Genomic DNA, 18604 nt, shown 5'->3' with positions numbered 1-18604 from the left:
GCAGGCACCGCGTCCCTGGGTGGGCACCGCCTCTCAGCCCCAACCCCCGCATCCACCGCACCCGCCGCTCCGCTGGGCGGCGCCAGGGGCTTAAGGTCCTCTTCAGCCAATTCAGACCCCCGGGGGGCCAAGCCCGGCCACCAGAAACACCCCCCTCTCCTCCGTGGCCCCCAACATTTTTGTTTACTTGGAAAGCAGATATTTACATTCCAGATGGCAGCTCAGGCCCCACCCCAGCAAAGGGAAGTCCCAGCGTCGGTCTCCAGACAGTGTCTCCCTGCCCAGGATCCCTGGTCCCCGGTCAAGGGTGCAGAGGGGCCACTGACCTCAGAGCCCCCGCCCTTGCGCCGCCCAGCACCTGGAACGGGCAAACCTCCTTTCGCAGCCTCTCTTCGCCCCACCCTTTGGTGATTCAGAGCCCTGGAACCACCCAAGGCGCTAATTTAAATTGATTTGCCACTCTCGTCTGCTGCTCTTTAAAGCTCTTTGCTGGAGTCCGCTCGATCCTGTCGCGGAGTCGGCCGAGTGCGGGCGCGGGGTCCCTGTCCCCGCGCCGGGTCCCTGTCCCCGCGCCATGAGTCCCGCCGGGCGGGGCGCCCCCGCAGCGCTGCGCCTCCTCCCCGGGCTGACGCCGTGGCTACTGCTGCTGCTGGGTCCACACTCGGCGCGAGGTGAGTTGGAGCCTGGGACCCAGCCCAGGTGGGGGAACCCTTCTGCTGAGTGGGACGAGCTGGGTCAGTCTCCGTGGCAACCGAGAAGTCTGGGGACCTGTGGGGGGCGAGGGATGTGGGCGTCGGTCACTATTCCCGCAACCCCCTAACTTTAAGCCTCAGAGCTCCCACTGGCCCTGTGCCGTGGGAAAGGACGGGGGTCGTCGCTGCTGACGAGCTCTCAGGGGGCTCGCTGGGCTGCACCCCGGCTGGCGTGGCTTTGGGGGTGAGGCGTGGAGACTTGAGGACGCACCGGCTGAGTTTGCAGAGCAGCCGCACCCTGGGAAGCAGAAAGGCAGGGCTGGGATAGGGGGACCTGTCAGAGCCCCGACGCCCCCTTCAGAGTGGGAGGCCGAGCGCTGTGACCCCTAAACAGAGCCCAGCTGCGTGCAGCCCGGGGCGCTGCAAATGTACCCGTCTGCGGGGGTAACGTCCCAGCGGGGCCTCCCTCTTTATTGCGCTCCTGGCAACAGTCTCTAGGGGGAGATAGATACTAAAGCACTTTTTTTAAAAAAAATGTAATGAAGAGGAGGGGGTTGTTCTCGACTTATTTTACCCTTGAATTAGTTGTCAAGACTGGAAGCCTAGCGAGGTCTTGGTACGTCGGTTCGGCACTGGATGGAAATGTTCCAGGGGCACCAAAAGCCGTTGCTGCTCCCGGGACTGCCTGGGGAAGGAACGGTGCTTGCTATAAACCCAAAAGGGTATTTCCTTCAGTGCCATGGTTTTCCCCCCTAGGTGACTGCGGCCTTCCCCCGGATATTCCTAATGCTCTACCAGCTTTGGGAGGTAGCGCAACTTTTCCTGAAAACAGCATAGTCACCTACAAATGCAATGACGGCTTCGTAAAAAACGCTGGCAAGAAAGACTCCGTGATCTGTCGTAATAGCAAATGGTCCGACCTCGAGGAATTTTGTAGCCGTAAGTTCTTCACTTCTTTTTAGAAGAGTTACGGGGCCCTGGCCAGTGTGGCTCAGTTGGTTGGGTGTCACCCCGCGCGCCAGGAGGCCCGCGTTTAGGTTCCCAGTCGGGGCACGCGCTGGGGTTGCAGGCTCCGTCCCGGTAGGGGGCGTGCGGGAGCCAGTGGATTCTGTATTTCTCTCCTTCGGGGGTTCTCTCCCTCTCCCTCCCAGCCCCCCCCCCCATTAAATAAATTAATAAATACATAATAAATAAATAAATTTTTAAAAAAGTTATGGGAATGGAATGTATCTTAAGGTAAAATGCATCCCTCTTTGGCGTGGCTGGCAATTGATACTTTTCTAGCATTATTAAACCCTAGGGTGTACCTGCTAGCACTTCACTCTCCAGCTAGTTAACGGCGTGATTTCCAGGGATAGAGCCTGCTTCTTCATTAACAACCCTCTACCCCCACACGCTGTACCTACTGAACTAACAGAACATAACCAATAGGTACTGCTGTTGCCTAGGGAATAAATTAAATATGAACGCATTTGGCAATTACATTGAGACACATGGCATAGGTGCTCTGTTTCCAATTTGATTGCCTCAAGAAGGATTTACCAAGTGCAACTCTGTGATGGCATTTAAAACGTATCTCTATCTGTGCCTCAAAATCTATGCCTCGCCCTAGACATATACACGTAGATATAAAGATAAGACTCGATTCCTGCCCTTGAGCAAGTTGGAGCAGTGGGAGCTACGGTAAACAGAGAAACTGCCACCACAGTATTTTGTGAAATGGGCTTTAATTTTTTTTTAACCTGTCCATGGTAGGAGGCAGTGGGTTGAGGTACATAAGCCTTTGCACGTGTATCCTGTTACAGAGTTTATAACTCTGCTACATCTATTACTTCCTCTCATCTAACCCTCCAGACAATTCCATGAGGTGAGCAGGGGCTCATCCTCATTTTACAGCTGAGGAAACAGGCCCCAAGAAGTTAAATAACTTCCTTGAGACCAGCAGCTCTTATGCAGAAGAGCCAGGGTTCAAACTTGAGCCTTTTGACTATAAATCCAACTATTCCTTACCTCTATAAATTCATATTTGCCCAGATGTTTAAAGTTTGTAAATACTTGTATGTACACATTGGCTCATCTGACTCTTGTCCCAATGGGTTGTTGTGGGGTTGAATAAGTTTGTATGTATAAAACATTTAGAAGTATTCCATCAATATTAACTATTATTGTTACTATTGTTGTTATTGTCCAAGACATTACCGCAGCAGTCAGCGAATATCGGTTCTCATCTACCCCTGTGCTACATAGGACAGGGTAAGGGAACTGGCATTTATTGAGTCAGTGCCAGAATGGTGCTAGGCAACTTAAATGGGCTTTATTTTTCAAATTGTTGGCATAGTGACATCTATGTACCAAATCTACTTCATGGGCCTCTAGTAATTAGGAAATGAAAGCATATATTTGAATATATTTGATAAAGTATAAATGCCATGTTGATATTAATATAGTTAAATACCAAATATGTACGAAGAAGTACAGAAAAGAGGGCGATGTAAGGACCAGAGGATTCCAAATAATTTAATATAGATTATAAAATAAAGTGATATTACTTTTTGTTGTTGTTGCTTTTGTTAATACTTTTAGGTAGCTGTGATGTTCCAACCAGGCTGCGTTTTGCATCTCTGCAAAAGATTTATATCTCACAGAATTATTTCCCAGTGGGATCCGTTGTGGACTATGAATGTCGTGTGGGCTACATCAGGAACCATTCCCTATCATCAAAACTAACTTGCCTTCAGAATTTTACATGGTCCATACCAGATGAATTTTGTACAAGTGAGTATAATTTTAATGAGTATTCTTAATTCTGTGGTATTTGGGGAAATAGTATTTCATCTTTGATTCATGCTAGAAGTCTATGTGTACATATTATCCTGTGTACATATTATTATTTAGAATGATTCTTAAAAAGAATCAGAGTCATTTTATTTTAAACTAGGCAAACTACTTGAGAGACAGGAATATTAATGGACTCACAGATTTCACATTTAGTTTAAGGTTACCTTAAATGAAATAAAATAAGTATATATTCTAAATATGTTACTTTTTTGAAACTTATCTATTGATGGGCACTTGGTTTGCTTCCATATCTTGACTATTGTAAATAACACTGGAATGAACATAGAGGTGCATATATTCTTTTGAATTACTGTTTCTTCAGATATATACCCAGAAGTGGAATTGCTGGGCAGTTCCACCTTTTAAATTTTTTGAGGACCCTCCATCTGCTTTCCTTCGTTGCTGCACCAGTCTGCATTCCCACCAACAGTGTACTAGGGTTTCCTTTTCTCCACACCCTCACCAACACTTGTTGTTTGTTGGTTTATTAATGATGGCCATTCTGACAAGTGTGAGGAGATATTTCATTGTGGTTTAATTTGCATTTCATACAACGGAATACTACTCAGTTATAAAAAAGAATGAAATCTTACCATTTGTGATAGCATGGCTGGACCTAGAGGATATTATGCTAGGTGAAATAAGTCAATCAGAGAAAGACAAATACCATATGATTTCACTCATATGTGGGATCTAAAGAACAATATAAATAAATAAAACAGATACAGAGTCACAGATACAGAGAACAGACTGATGATTGCCAGAGGGGAGGAGGGTTGCGGGACTGGGTGAAACAGGTGAAGGGATTAAGAAGTACAAATTGGTACTTTCAAAATAGTCACGGGGATGTAAAGTACAGCATAGGGAATATAGTCAATAATATTGTAACTATGTATGGTGCCAGGTGGGTACTGAAAATATCAGGCAGAACACTTTGTAAAGTGTATGATTGTCTAACCACTGTTTGTGCACCTGAAACTAATACAAAATAATATTGAATGTAAGCTGTAGTTGAAAAATAAATAAATAAATATTAAAAAAAATAAAAAAAAGACATGGTTCTATTAAAAAAAATGACTAGGATCTAAACAGTTTCAGGATAAGAGATTACCAGTGGTTCAGATGATGCATTTGCATAGATGTGCCTGATAACTTAATGAAAAAAACAATTTGTACTGTCTTCTAGGAAAATCATGTCCTGACCCTGGAAAAATAATAAATGGTCAAGTCATTATAAAAACTGACATATTATTTGGCTCATCCATCACCTTCTCATGTAACCCAGGGTAAGTTCTCACATACTAAACACTCTATATTTAACAAATGAAAAAACAAATTAGAATTTAAGATGGAAATTTTTAGATGTGTGGCCATGTTTACAAGCTAGTAGCAATAAAACAAGTCCTCTGTTCAAAGGTTTTGCTCATGAGCTTATCAGAGGTAAATTTAGTAAAATGGGCTAAGAAAGGAAGATGTCTTATACCACCAATATCTCTAAATTCTTAGGTTTCAGTACATGTGACTCATTATAAAAATTTAAATGTCATTAGTAAAGGAAACTACTTGCAGAAATGAAATCCAAGTGTTAAATGAAACCAGTCTTTAATTTACCTAAATAATAAATTTGCATTTTTTTTTTTTCTATATGCAACTTATCTGTTACAGAATATCATAGGTTAAAAACATTTATTCCTAGTGTTAAAATATCATCTGACCTCAGGTCTTTTATTAGTCTTCTATGTAGAGAAATGGAACTCATTTATTAAGTATTATCAGTGTCTCAGACACTGCTGAAAACTTTATATTTATTTTCTCATTTAATATCTGTAAATTGAATTATGATATTTGACTCTGTGTTTGTCCATTTTTTATAAAATAAAAATATCAGTATCACTTATCTCCTGTATTAAACACAGATGTTTGGATCATTAATATCAAATCTGGAAGTACTTTGAACCCTTTCAATATAAAAGTACATTCTATTATTCTATGAAGATTGTATTGATCTTCAGAACTGAGGAATATAAAATATTCAAGCATCTGTCATTTAAAATGTTTAAAACACTAATATTTTCTAACATGCACCCCACCCAAATAAGAAATGTTTTGCATGTCTTATACTTGTTATTTCTTTGGATGTCACCTTTTAAAATTTAATCTTTTTTCTTTTTCTTTAAACTGCCATATGAACTTTTATCAACTATTGTTTTGTCTCCATCTACTGGTATAGTAAATATTTTAAGACGATAATCTGGAGAATTTAAGAGAACGCAACTTTTCTTTTCCTCTCATTGTTTAGGTACAAATTAGTTGGTACAGCTATTAGTTACTGTCTTCGTAAGGGAACGGATATTGGTTGGAGTGCTCCGTTGCCAGAGTGCAAAGGTAAGACTGAACGAATCTAAGTACTAGCATTGTGGGACTGAATTATCAATGACATTACTTTCTCTGTGTTAAGGATTATTTACAGTGTATATCTGTAGCACCCTCACCTTCTAATGTGCATCTTAGCTAATTTTACTTATAATAGTCCATAATTTATTAGCTTTGGAGATAAAGGATCCAAAACAAACTAAAGTTTGTGTTGTGTTTGGTCATTTATTATCTGGCCATTTCTTCTACTAATCAGACAAAATAGATACCAAATTCCCTGGCCTAAGACCCAGTCTTTCTCAAATAGATGTTGCCTTCTTGCACTGTGAAGGGCCTCTGATGCGAGTCAATGGACAACTTGGTCTACACATCCAAGTGCCCTATGACCCTTATCCCCACTCCACTGAACTTTGGGCTAGAGGCATGCACATCAGCAGTATAGGCCATCCTCGAGAGTATGGACTGTGTGTTCCCTTCCGCAGCACATACACTAAAATCGTAAAGATATCAAGAAGATTAACATGGCCCTTGCATAAAAATGACCTGTAAATTTGTGAAGTGTTCCATATGTAAAAAAAACAAAAACAAAAAGAATATGGGTTAGGAGTAAGGACTCTCTTAGCCCCTGAAAGGGGTGTTGGCACAGGAAATTCTGGGTGCCAGTCCCTGAAGCATGATTTAGAATGGGGTTGGGGGAAGAGCTCTCAATGAGCACATCCTTTGGGCCTTGCATATACCTGGGCTAGTAGAGAGAGGCACAGCCAGAGAAGGGCCAGAGCACCGCATTTTATTTTATTTTATTTTATTTTATTTTATTTTATTTTATTTTATTTTATTTTATTTTTTTAAAAATATATATCTTTATTGATTTCAGAGAGAGGAAAGGAGAGGGAGAGAGAGATAGAAACATCAATGATGAGAGAGTCATTGATCGGCTGCAGCCCTCAACCCGGGCATGTGCCCTGACTGAGAATTGAACCCCAATTGCCTGGATCCTAGGTCGACGCTTAACCGCTGAGCCACGCCCGGCCAGGCAGAGCACCGCATTTTAAAGTGTGGAAGCCAGGGCAGGGGCCCCACTTGCCTGAGTTCAAAGGTGATACTGATGGCAGTGGCCTCCCGCCTTCATTCTTGCACTCTATTAATGTTTCAACTATGTTCTACCTGGATTGTTCCATCTGAAACATGAGCGGGACTTGTCCTTCCTTCTTATAGCTTATTAGTGCCTCTTGATCACTTACAAAGTCCAAACTGGTATAATGTCCAGGTTGGCCATGGGCTACCTACTTCTCCATGCTCATGTCTGGCCCCCATACTTCATGCTCTACCCACGCAAACTACTGTAGTTTTCCGTGCACTTCAAGCTCGTCACGTCCCCACATCCTTCCTTATGCTGCTAACTCTGCCTGATATGTCCTTGAGGCCCTTCTTTGCTTGCCTGTTGGGTTTTTTTCTTCTTAGTAAGGGTCTGCTCTGGTAGTCTTTCTAGAAGCTTTGTCTGACCTCCCAGGCTGGTTTACTGTCTTTGTCTCTTTCCGCACCACTGTGCATGCTTCTGTGATGACCCTCACCATTCTGTGTTGAATCTATGTATTTAATTATCTTTCTCCACTGTGTTTGGGGACATAGGAATGATATCTTATCCTGTTTTGTACTTCTACTTATAAGACAATGCCTGGTGTGCATTAGGTGCTCAAGAAATGTGTGAATTGAACTGATGGTGATTTGTGTAGTCATCACACACCCCGTTCCAGTGTCAGTCAGATGACTCCTGGTTTGCTCCTTCCTTTGATTAATGGCCTAAAAGTACTTTATAAATTTGTTAGTATTCTCTGGGTACATAAGGACATTCAGTGCAATATAATTTGATGTATACATGTGGTCACATTATTTTTCTGCTTAAAAAAAGAGAAAAAACATCATGTCTCTACAGAATGGGGAATCACTGAAACTTTTATCAGGGCAGCTGCTGGGGGAGGCCTCTGCTTATAACATAATGAGAGTAACTCTTCTTGTATATGTATTACTTCCATATCCTGGCTAGTAATTAGTAAGTTATGCTGCAGTAAACATAGAGGTGCATATATCTTTTCGAATTAATGTTTTATTTTTCTTCAGATAAATACTCAGAAATGGAATTGCTGGATTATATGATAGATCTATTTTTAATTTTATATGAATCTCTATTCTGTTTTCCAAAGTGGCTGTACTAATTTACAATCCCACCAACAGGGTACAAGAGTTCCCTTTTCTCCACAGCCTTCCCAACATTTGTTGTTTGTTGATGTATTGATGGCGGCCATTCTGACAGGTGTGAGATATCATTGTGGTTTTAATTTGCATTTTCCTGATGATCAGTGTTGTTGAGCATCATTTTACATGTATATTGGCCATCTGTATGTCCTCTTTGGAGAAGTTTCTATTTAGATTTTTTGCCTATCATTTAATTGGGTTGTTTGGTGGGTTTTTTTGGTTTTAAGTTGTATGAGTTTCTAATGCATTTTGTTTATTAACCCTTTATTGGATTTATCAGTTGCTGGTGTCTGCCTGCCTCCTTGTGCAGTGCCACAGGCCTGCCTGCCTACCTGGCTTACAGCCTTGATGTAGTGCACCTGGCCCAATGCCTCCCAAACACACAGGCCTGCCATCAGGACCTGGCTGCCAGACCCAGTACCCTGGACTACCAGAAATGAGGCCTTGTTTATGCTCTGCAGCCTTTACCTGGTACCCCTTGAGAACAGGCACAATGAAATGAGGAGACAAAGAAACAGCACCCAAATGAAAGAAAAGGAGAAATTGCCAGAAGAAGAACTAGATGAAATGGAGGCAAGCAATTTATCAGATTTAGAGTTCAAAATAATGTCTATAAGGATGCTCAAGCAACTTAATAAGAATCAACTGGAAGTGAAGAATGTCATAGCAGAAATAAAGAATATACTGGAAGGAATCAACAATAGATTAGAAGAAGCTGAGGATAGAATCAGTGAATTAGAAGACAGGGTAGAAAAAACGCCCAATTGAAGCAGTAATTAGAAAAAATTAAAAAGCAGGAGGATAGTTTAAGGGAGCTTTGGGACAACATGAAACATAACAATATCAGCATCATAGGGGTACCAGAAGAAGAATCCAAGCAAAGATTAGAGAACGTGTTTGAAGAAATAATGACTGAAAAGTTCCCTAACCTGGTGAAGGAGAAAGTCACTCAAGTTCAAGAAACACAGAGTCCTAAACAAAATGAACCCAAAAAGACCCACACTTAGACACATCATCATTAAAATGGCAAACATTAAAGATAAAGAAAGAATCTTAGAAGCAGCAAGAGAGAGACAGAGCATTACCTACAAGGGAGCACCCAGTAGGCTGACAGCTGATTTCTCAATAGGAACACTTCAGGCCAGAAGGGAGTGGCATGAAGTATTCAAAGTAATGAAAAGCAAGGGACTAAATCCAAGACTACTCTATCCAGCAAGGCTATCATTCAAAATTAAAGGTGAAATAAAGAGCTTTGCAGACAAAAAAAAAGGCTAAAGGAGTTTATTACTACCAAACCAGCACTACGAGAAATGCTAAAGGGGCTGCTGTAAGAAGAAGAAATGCAGAGAAAGAAAGAATGACAATAAATACATACCTATCAATAATAACCTTAATGTAAATGGCTTAAATGCTCCAATCAAAAGACATAGGGTGGCTGAGTGGACAAGAAAACATGACCCTTATATACGCTGCCTACAAGAGACCCACCTGAGAACAAAGGACTCACACAAGAGAGTGAAGGAATAGAAAAAAATTTCCATGCAAATGGAAATGAAAAAAAAAAGCTAAGGTAGCAATACTCATATCTGACAAAATAGACTTCAAAATGAAAGCCATAACAAGAGACAACGAAGGTCACTACATAATACTAAAGGCATTGACTCAACAAGAGGATATCACCCTGATAAACATATATGCATCCAATATAAGAGCACCCAAATACATAAAAAAAAAACTTCTGGAAGACTTTAAGGGAGAGATTGACAGCAATACAATCATAGTGGGAGACTTTAGCAGCCCACTGACTTCACTGGGTAGATCTTCCAGACAAAAAATTAACAAGGACACTATGATCCTAAAATTAACAAGGACACTAGATCAGATGGATTTAATTATTTACAGAACATTCCATCCCAAAATACAGAATATGCATCCTTCTCAAATGCACAAGGAACATTCTCAAAGAGAGGCCACATGTTAGGACACAAAAGAAGTGTACACCTTCAAGACAATTGAAATCATATCAAGCATATTCTCAGATTACAATGGCATGAAATTAGAAATCAGCTACAGTAAAAACACTAATCGTCAAATGACAAGTGCTGACCAGGGTGTAGAGAAAGGTAAACCCTGGTACACTGCTGGTGGGAATGCAGACTGGTGTAGCCACTATGGAAAACAGTATGGCGTTTCCTCAAAAAATTAAAAATGGAACTGCCATTTGACCCAGTGATCCCACTTCAAGGAATATAGCTTAAGAATCATGAAACACCAATTAAAAAGAACTTATGCCCCCCTATGTTCATAGCAGTGTTATTTACAAGAGCCAAGATCTGGAAGCAGCCCAAGTGCTCATCAGTAGATGAGTGGATAATAAAAGCTGTGGGACATTTACACCATGTAATACTATGCAGCTCTAAAGAAGAAGAATCTCTTACCCTTTGGGACAGCATGGATGGACCTGGAGAGGATTACGCTGAAATAAGCCAGGCAGAGCAGACAAGTACCACATGATCCCACTCCTATGTGGAATCTAATGAACAGAATAAACTGATGAACAAGATAGATACAGAGATATAGAAACATGGAGCAGTCCGACGAATTTCAGAGGAAAGTTGGGGGGGTTGGCGGGGAGAAAGATTAATCAAAGAACTTAGATGCATATATACATGACCTATGGACACAGACAATAGTGTGGAGAAGACCTGGGGTGGGCGGGGGTTGATGCCTAGTGGAGTGGTTCAATGGGAGGGGAAAAGGGAGGACATCTGTAATACTTTCAATAATAAAGAAAAAATTTTTAAATATACTTATTTAAATAACCAAAACAGAATAACCATAGTTCTGTGTTAGTCATTATTTTATAAAAAAGTTATTTTGTGAAAAAATATAGCTAGTTCTATTTACAGCTCAATCATATAAGTGCTTTCCCTTGCGATAACAGTTTTAACTTCATTTTGTGATCCTCGGTCAGGTCACATACAAAATGTTTTTTATGCATACTTCTGATTTCATCAGATTATTATAAGGCATATATAAGGTTGAGGCTAATAAAATTAATATATTTTGCTATTTTAAAGAGGATACTCTCAAGTGAAAGTGTTATTTTCTACTGCAATTTCCCAGCAGTGACAAATAAAATGACTACTACCATAAAAAATACATATATATTTTTGAAGAGATATTTAGAAGATCAATGAAGTTGGGTTCTAAAACTACACAGTACCAGTAGGTAACATTTGTTTAAGCAGTGTCATATTTAAATGCCAATGCGACTCAAGCAAGTGCTGCTTTTATAATTATACTTGAAATTCTGTCAACATGAATTTTAAATATCACTGCTTATTAAAATAGTTTTTATTATAGATGGTATACATAAACATAGAGAAATAATATTAAAACCATGAAGATGAGTATAAAATGAGAAATGAAAATCTCTCTATCCCTAGTCCTCCCTTAGAAGTAACCATTGTTTTCAAATTTTTGTGTTTTATTCTAGAAAATAAATACACATATACATACTTCTTTTTTAATCACATCAACTGTATAGATATACACCAAGGTTGAGGGTTTGATCCTCGGTCAGGTCACGTACAAGAATCAACCAATGCATGCATAAATAATGGAACAACAAATCAGTGTTTCTTTCTCTGTCTCTCTCTCAAAAAGTAAATAAAAAAAGAGAAACGTAAAATAGATGGGTGAAATACAATACTTATAGTAATGTGATCGATCCAAGCCCAGCTATATCAGAAATTACATTAAGTGTGATTTTACTAATATTATCATACTAAATTAATAAAGTAAAATTAACTGTTTGCTGTTCATAAGAGCCATAGTTTAATGATAAGAATATTGAATAGGTGAAAGTAAAGGGTGGAAAAATTTACCATGCAAACTTACCAGAAAAGAAGTTGGTGCAACTCTATTAATATCAGAGTATACTTTAAAATAAAACAGTTAATCATCATAAATATTAGGAATGTTCAACAGGAATATATCACAATCTGAAATCTATGTGCACTTGAAAAAATAGCTTCAACCTATATGTAGTAGAAATGGACAGAAAGAAAAATAGACAAATCCACAATTATAATTTGAGAATTCCATGTATCTTTCTCAATAGCTACTAGAATAAACAAGCAAAAATCAGAATATAGAAGATCTGAACAAAAACTAAACTTGAAAAAAATGACAGATAAGAGCATCGAACCCTATAAGGGAAGATGGCAATTTTTTTTTTTTAAGTATACATGGAACATTGGCTGTATGCTGGGCTCAAAATCACAGTGCATTTCAGAAGACTGAAATTATTCAGAGCATGCTTTTCGACCACCATGGAATTAAACTCGACACCAAATAAAAAGATAACTAGAAAAGTAACTTCTAGGAGATTTAAACTGCAGTGCTACAAAGTCCTTTGGATCAAAAATGAGAACTTGATAGAACAAAGAATACATTTTATATATGATGGCCTTAGATGAAAAAGTCAATCTAAAAACTTCACTTACCCTAATCATAAAATCTATCATTTTTTGAGTGCCTGCTATGAGTCGTGTTGCCTGCTATGTATTTTACTTGAGTTGTCCCTTATAGAGTCCTGAGGGCTAGGTAAAGGATACAGAAATAAATGACACAACCTCTGAGCACCTAGAGCAGGATGTGTGCTGACGGCATTGGAGGTGGAAGTGCTGAATGATGTAATATGTTGCCTCGGGGACAGACACTGTGTTAAATAACTTACCTAAAATTATTTCCCTTACCCCTTACAGTAATGTAATGACATCTGCTCCGTTTTTACGCTCCTTTTATAGGTGAGGAAACCAAAGTTCAGAGGGATCAGAGAACTTGATCTCTAGGATGTGCTTAGGCCTAAGCACTACTCAGTACTGCCCTAAGAGTGAGTTTGCATGAGCAATCCAAAGTCAAAAAGGCCTCAAGACCTAAAATGTTACTATGTTGTTATTTGTGAATCTCAGAATAAGGTCTTAACTGCAGTTGTGTCTAGGCATTTGTTTGCTCACCTAAAATCCAAAGAGGAATGAAACTAATGTGTGTAAAGTTGGTAACCAGCACAAGAGGAGAAAAAGGGAGTTATTTTATTCTGACTTTATTACTTTAAAAAAGAAGTGAAACAATCTAAGTTTCCCAGGTCACTAACATATCCTGAAAGCTGCAGAAAAAGAAAAAAGTAACTCTGTGATTCTCTCTGTTGTGATAACCCCATTGGCCTAATTTTGCATCCTGCTGTTCTTTGGTTTGGGCATGAGCAAAGAAGACAACTGATGTGAGAAAATACTCTACTGGGGGGGTGTCACAGAATGAGATCACTGCGGACTCTGACTTTGGTTTTCTTTCTTGACGTAGAAAACGGTATAAGTGTCTCAGTACTACTTTGGTGTATTTAGTTGCCTTTAGGTGTAATTTATATTGAAGCAAAAAACAGTGTAGCATTTTAGTTCCTTGGGAAATGCACAAGAAGACTTGGATTACTAAATGTCACATTTAAGTGTTTGGGGGGGTTGAAAGAGAAGAGTCATCGAGTAAGCAGTTGGTTCCTAAATCTTAAAAGCATTATTTAGCTAATGTTTTAAACGCATTTTTCCTCCACAGAAAGTTCTCCAACTTCCAAGGTCACATCAACTCCTCCGAAACCCACCACAGTGGATGTTCCAAGAACCAAAGCCCCAACAACTCCTCTGAAACCCACCACAGTGGATGTTCCAGGTACCAAAGCCTCATCAACTTCTCAAAAACCCATCACAGTAAATGTTCCAGCTACAGAAGCCCCATCAACTCCTCAGAAATCCAGCACAGTAAATGCTCCAGCTACAGAAGCCCCATCAACTCCTCAGAAACTCACTACAATAAGTTCTTCAGCTACAAAGGCCCTACTAATTCCTCATAAACCCACCTTAAATGTTTCAGCTACAGAAGCCCCATCAACTCCTCAGAAACCCACCACAGTAAATATTCCAGCCACAGAAGCCCCATCAACTCCTCAGAAACTCACTACAATAAATTCTTCAGCTACAAAGGCCCTACTAATTCCTTATAAACCCACCTTAAACGTTTCAGCTATGGACGCCCCATCAACTCCTCAGAAACCCACCTTAAACGTTTCAGCTATGGACGCCCCATCAACTCCTCAGAAACCCATCACAGCAAATGATTCAGTCACAATAGTCAAAATATACCCTGTGTCAAATGCTCTGTCTACAGAGACCCAACCAACAGCCCAGACTCCCATCAAGGCAAATCCTTCTGCTACACAAGCCACACCCAAAACCCAAAGATTCACAACAGCAAAAGCTTCATTTACACAGAGTCTTTCAGTAACACAAAAGTTCACTCTTGTACATGCCCCAGCAACTAAGGATCACCATACAACACAAAAACTGACCTCTGCTCATATTATAGCAGCACAGAGTCAAGCTGTTCCCAGGACAACTGTCACCTCTAAAGGAAGTGGAACCCTTTCTGAAGGTGAGCTGACACTGTTCAGGTTCCAGAGTATGCATCTAATGTACTATGGTGGAAATTTCAACTTGACTAGGATTACATAATTAAATAGTCTGAGATTTATTGTAGCTAGAGTTTTGTTTCATACTAATGTTCTGGACTTTCTTCAGAGGCAGAGTTGGATTGTGGTAGGGCAAACCTTTAAAAAAAGAAACCTTTTGCAATATTATAGAAAAAGGTGTGGCCCCATAAAAACAATGTTAAGTTAAGGTTGGTGAAGAAATTCTGTGTTATACATTAGCTTTAGGGGGTCGTTGAATTTTTCAACAACCCTTCAAAGAACCAAATATATACCATCCTTAAGGTTGATTTCTGGGTCTGTTTTGCTAACACAGACCCATCCCTCCAGCATGCTAAAGGATCTCTTCAGATTCCCTGGAGTTGCTAATTTGGTATATCATCTCACCAATGTCTTTTAAGTAATTGAAATCACACAGCTCTTTGAAATAGTTCACATTCATACAGGACTCTTTAAATAAAGGCACTTGAAATAAAATAGGCTATAGTCTTTGGAACTACCTGTTGAGTGAATAAATGAAACCCATCTTCTGAATTAATGCTGCCTCAGACCACTAGGATGTCTTCTTGTCCCACAATCTGCCTCATGTACAACCATTTTCATACACATTCTTCTTGGCCAGTAGAGATACTTACTTTGTTTTATTTAATTTTTTCCTTGGGAAATCTCAATAGAACTGAGCCAGGAGATAATTTTTAAAAAATTATTCTAACATTTTCATTGAAGTCAACACACATACTGGAAACTGCATGAAACCAACATGTGTGGCTCAATAACTTTTCTTTTTTTAAAAATTAAATTTATTGGGGTGACATTGGTTAATAGAATCATATAGGTTTCAGGTGTGGATTTCTGTTACACGATCTGTATATTGCACGGTGTGCCCACCACCCAAAGTCAAATTATATACTGTCACCATATGTTTGGCCCTCTTTACCCCATCCCACACCCTTTGCCCTGGCAACCACCACACTGCTGTTTGTGTTCACTGGTTTCAGTTTTATATCCCGCATATGAGTGAAATCATATGGTTCTTATCTTTTTCCGCCTGACTTATTTCACTTAGCACAATAGTCTCAAGGTCCATCCATTTGGTCAAAAATGGCAGTATTTTACCTTTTCTTACAGCTGAGTAGTATTCCATTGTGTATTTGTACCATGTCTTCTTTATCCAATCCTCTATTGCAGGACACATTGGTCATCTCCATGTCTTGACCACCGTGAATAATGCTGCAATGAACATAGGGGTGCATATATCTTTGAGAATACATGTTTTTGAGTTTTTGGGGTATATACCTAGGAAAAACATTGCTGGATCATATGGAAGCTCTATTCTTAATTTTTGAGGAGCCTCCAAATTGTTTTCCATAGTGGCTGTTAGCAGTTTACATTCCCACCAGCAGTGAATGAGGGTTCCTTTTTCCCACAACTTCTCCAACACTTATTACTTGTCTTGTTGAGAATAGCCATTCTAACAGGTGTGAGGGATTTTCTCATTATAATTTTTATTATCATTTCTCTAACTGCTAGTGAGGTTGAACATCTTTTCATATATCTGTTCGCTGTTTGTATGTCTTTTTGGGAGAGGTGTCTGTTCAGGCCCTCTGCCCATTTTTTAATTGGGTTGTTTGTTTGGTATTGAGTTTTATGAGTTCTTTACATATTTTGGATATTAAACCTTTGTTGGAGCTGTTGTTTGCATGTATCACCTCCCATTTGGTTGGCTCCTCTTGTTTTGTTGTTTTTTTTGCTGTGCAGAAGCTTTTTAGTTTGATATAGTCCCATTCATTTATTTTTACCTTTACTTCCCTTCCCTTTGGGGTCAAGTTCATAAAATATTCTCAATGACCAAAGTCCATAAGTTTAGTACCTATGTTTTCTCCTATGTAATTCATTGTTTCAGATCTTATATTTAGGTCTTTGATCCATTTTGAATTAATTTTTGTACATGAGGACAAACTGTAACCCAGTTTCAATCTTTTGCATGTGGCTTTCCAGTTTTCCCAGCACCATTTATTGAAGATGCTTTTTTTACTCCATTGTTTTTTTCTGGCTCCTTTGTCAAAAATCATGTGGCCTATACTGAAAAATATCCCATGTGCACTTGAAAACAATGTACATTCTGCTGCTTTGAGGTGAAGTGCTCTAAAGATATTAATTAAATCTATCTAATGTGTCATTTAAGGCCATTGTTTCGTTGTTGATTTTCTCTCTGGAAGATCTATCCATTGATGTTAATGAGGTGTTAAAGTCCCCCACTATGACTGTATTACTGTTGATCTCTCCTTTTGTGTCCTTCAATAATTGTTTTATATATTTAGGTACTCTTATGTTGGGTGCATAAATGTTTGCAAAGGTTATATCCTATCTTTTTCAAAAATTTATCTTTATTTATTTATTTATTTTTATTGTTCAAAATGTTACAGATGTCCCTGTTTCTCCCCATTGACCACTTCCACCCTGCTCCCACATCCCTCCCCAGTCCCTCACCACCCTATTGACTGTGTCCTGGGGTTATGCATATATGCATATAAATTCTTTGGTTAATCTCTCTCCACCCACCTCCCTACCCACCCTCACCTTCCCTCTGAGATTCATCAGTCTAATCTATGCTTTCATGTCACTGAATATATTTTGTTCATTAGTTTATTAAGGTCTTTAGATTCCACATATAAGTGAGATCATGTCTTTCTCCCTGGCTTATTTCACTTAGCATAATATTCTCCAGGTCCATCCATATTGTCTCAAAGGGTACGAGATCCTTCTTTTTTTCAGCTGCATACTATTCCATGGTGTAAATGCCCCACAACTTTTTTGTCTACTCATCTACTAATGGGCACTTGGGCTGTTTCCAGGTCCTAACTATTGTAAATAATGCTGCTATGAACATGGGGTGCATATATTTTTTCTGATTACTGTTTCAGGATTCTTAGGATATACTCCTAGAAGTGGATTCACTGGGTCAAAAGGCAGCTCCATTTTTAATTTTTTAAGGAAACTCCATACTGTTTTCCAAAGTGGCTGCACCGGTCTGCATTCCCAAGAGCAGTGTATCAGGGTTCCCCTTTCTCCACATACTTGCCAGCATGTGTCATTTGTTGATTTGCTGATGGTAGCCATTCTTACAGGTGTGAAATGACACCTCATTGTGGTTTTAATTTGTATCTCTCTGATGATTAGCGACATTGAGCATTTTCTCATGTGTCTCTTGGCCATCTATGTGTCCTCTTTGGAAAAGTGTCTATTCAGGTCCTTTGCCCATTTTTTAATTGGATTTTTTGTCTTCCTCTTATTCAGTTGTATGAGTTCTTTGTACACTTTGGAAATTAGCCCCTTATCAGATACATCCTTGGCAAATACGTTCTCCCATATTGTGGGTTTCCTTTGTATTTTGAGGCTGTTTTCTTTTGCTGTGCAGAAGCTTTTTAGTTGGATATAGTCCCATATGTTTATTTTTCCTTTTGTTTCTCTTGCCCTAGGAGATGTATCAGTGAAAATTCCACTATGTGAGATGTCTGTCACTTTACTGCCTATGTTTTCTTTTAGGATTTTTATGGTTTTATGGTTTTGTGACTTACATTTAAGTCTTTTATCCATTTTGAATTTATTCTTGTGTATGGAGGAAGTTGGTGATGTCCAATTTTCCCAGCACCGTTTATTGAAGAGACTATCTTTACTCCAGTGTATGCTCTTGCTTCCTTTGTCAAATATTAACTGACCATAATTGCATGGGTCTATTTCTGGGGTCTCTGTTCTGTTCTATTGATCTATATGTCTGTTGTTGTACCAATACCAGGCTATTTTGATTACAATGGCTTTGTAGTACAGTTTGATATTTGGTAAAGTGATCCCTCCCACTATGTTCTTCTTTCTCAAGATGGCTGTGGCTATTTGGAGTCTTTTTGGT

At 39.4% G+C, this 18604-nt stretch overlaps 1 protein-coding gene across 11 annotated transcripts in view; it reads left to right on the top strand.

Annotated features, from left to right (window-relative positions):
• The first annotated feature begins 230 nt into the window (after positions 1 to 230).
• CD55 (CD55 molecule (Cromer blood group)) overlaps positions 231 to 18604 on the top strand; it is a 56486-nt gene continuing 38112 nt past the window's right edge. For 5 of the 11 annotated variants that reach the window (XR_013997755.1, XM_081122009.1, XM_081122010.1 and 2 more), the window contains exons 1-6: positions 400 to 671; positions 1449 to 1631; positions 3276 to 3467; positions 4717 to 4816; positions 5830 to 5915; positions 13770 to 14642. Coding sequence is in view for 9 of the 11 variants with exons in the window: in XM_081122009.1 (XP_080978135.1) it covers positions 575 to 671; positions 1449 to 1631; positions 3276 to 3467; positions 4717 to 4816; positions 5830 to 5915; positions 13770 to 14642 (1531 nt within the window). In the remaining 2 variants the exon portion in view is untranslated. Of the gene's footprint in view, positions 672 to 1448; positions 1632 to 3275; positions 3468 to 4716; positions 4817 to 5829; positions 5916 to 13769; positions 14643 to 18604 lie in introns of all 11 variants that reach the window. The other 6 variants (XM_081122008.1, XM_081122015.1, XR_013997754.1 and 3 more) reach the window with 5 other exon arrangements.

This window comes from Miniopterus schreibersii (assembly GCF_964146895.1).
Source record: "Miniopterus schreibersii genome assembly, chromosome: 19".
NCBI classification, from domain to species: Eukaryota; Metazoa; Chordata; class Mammalia; order Chiroptera; family Miniopteridae; genus Miniopterus; species Miniopterus schreibersii.
This window is presented reverse-complemented; position numbering and strand designations above follow the sequence as displayed.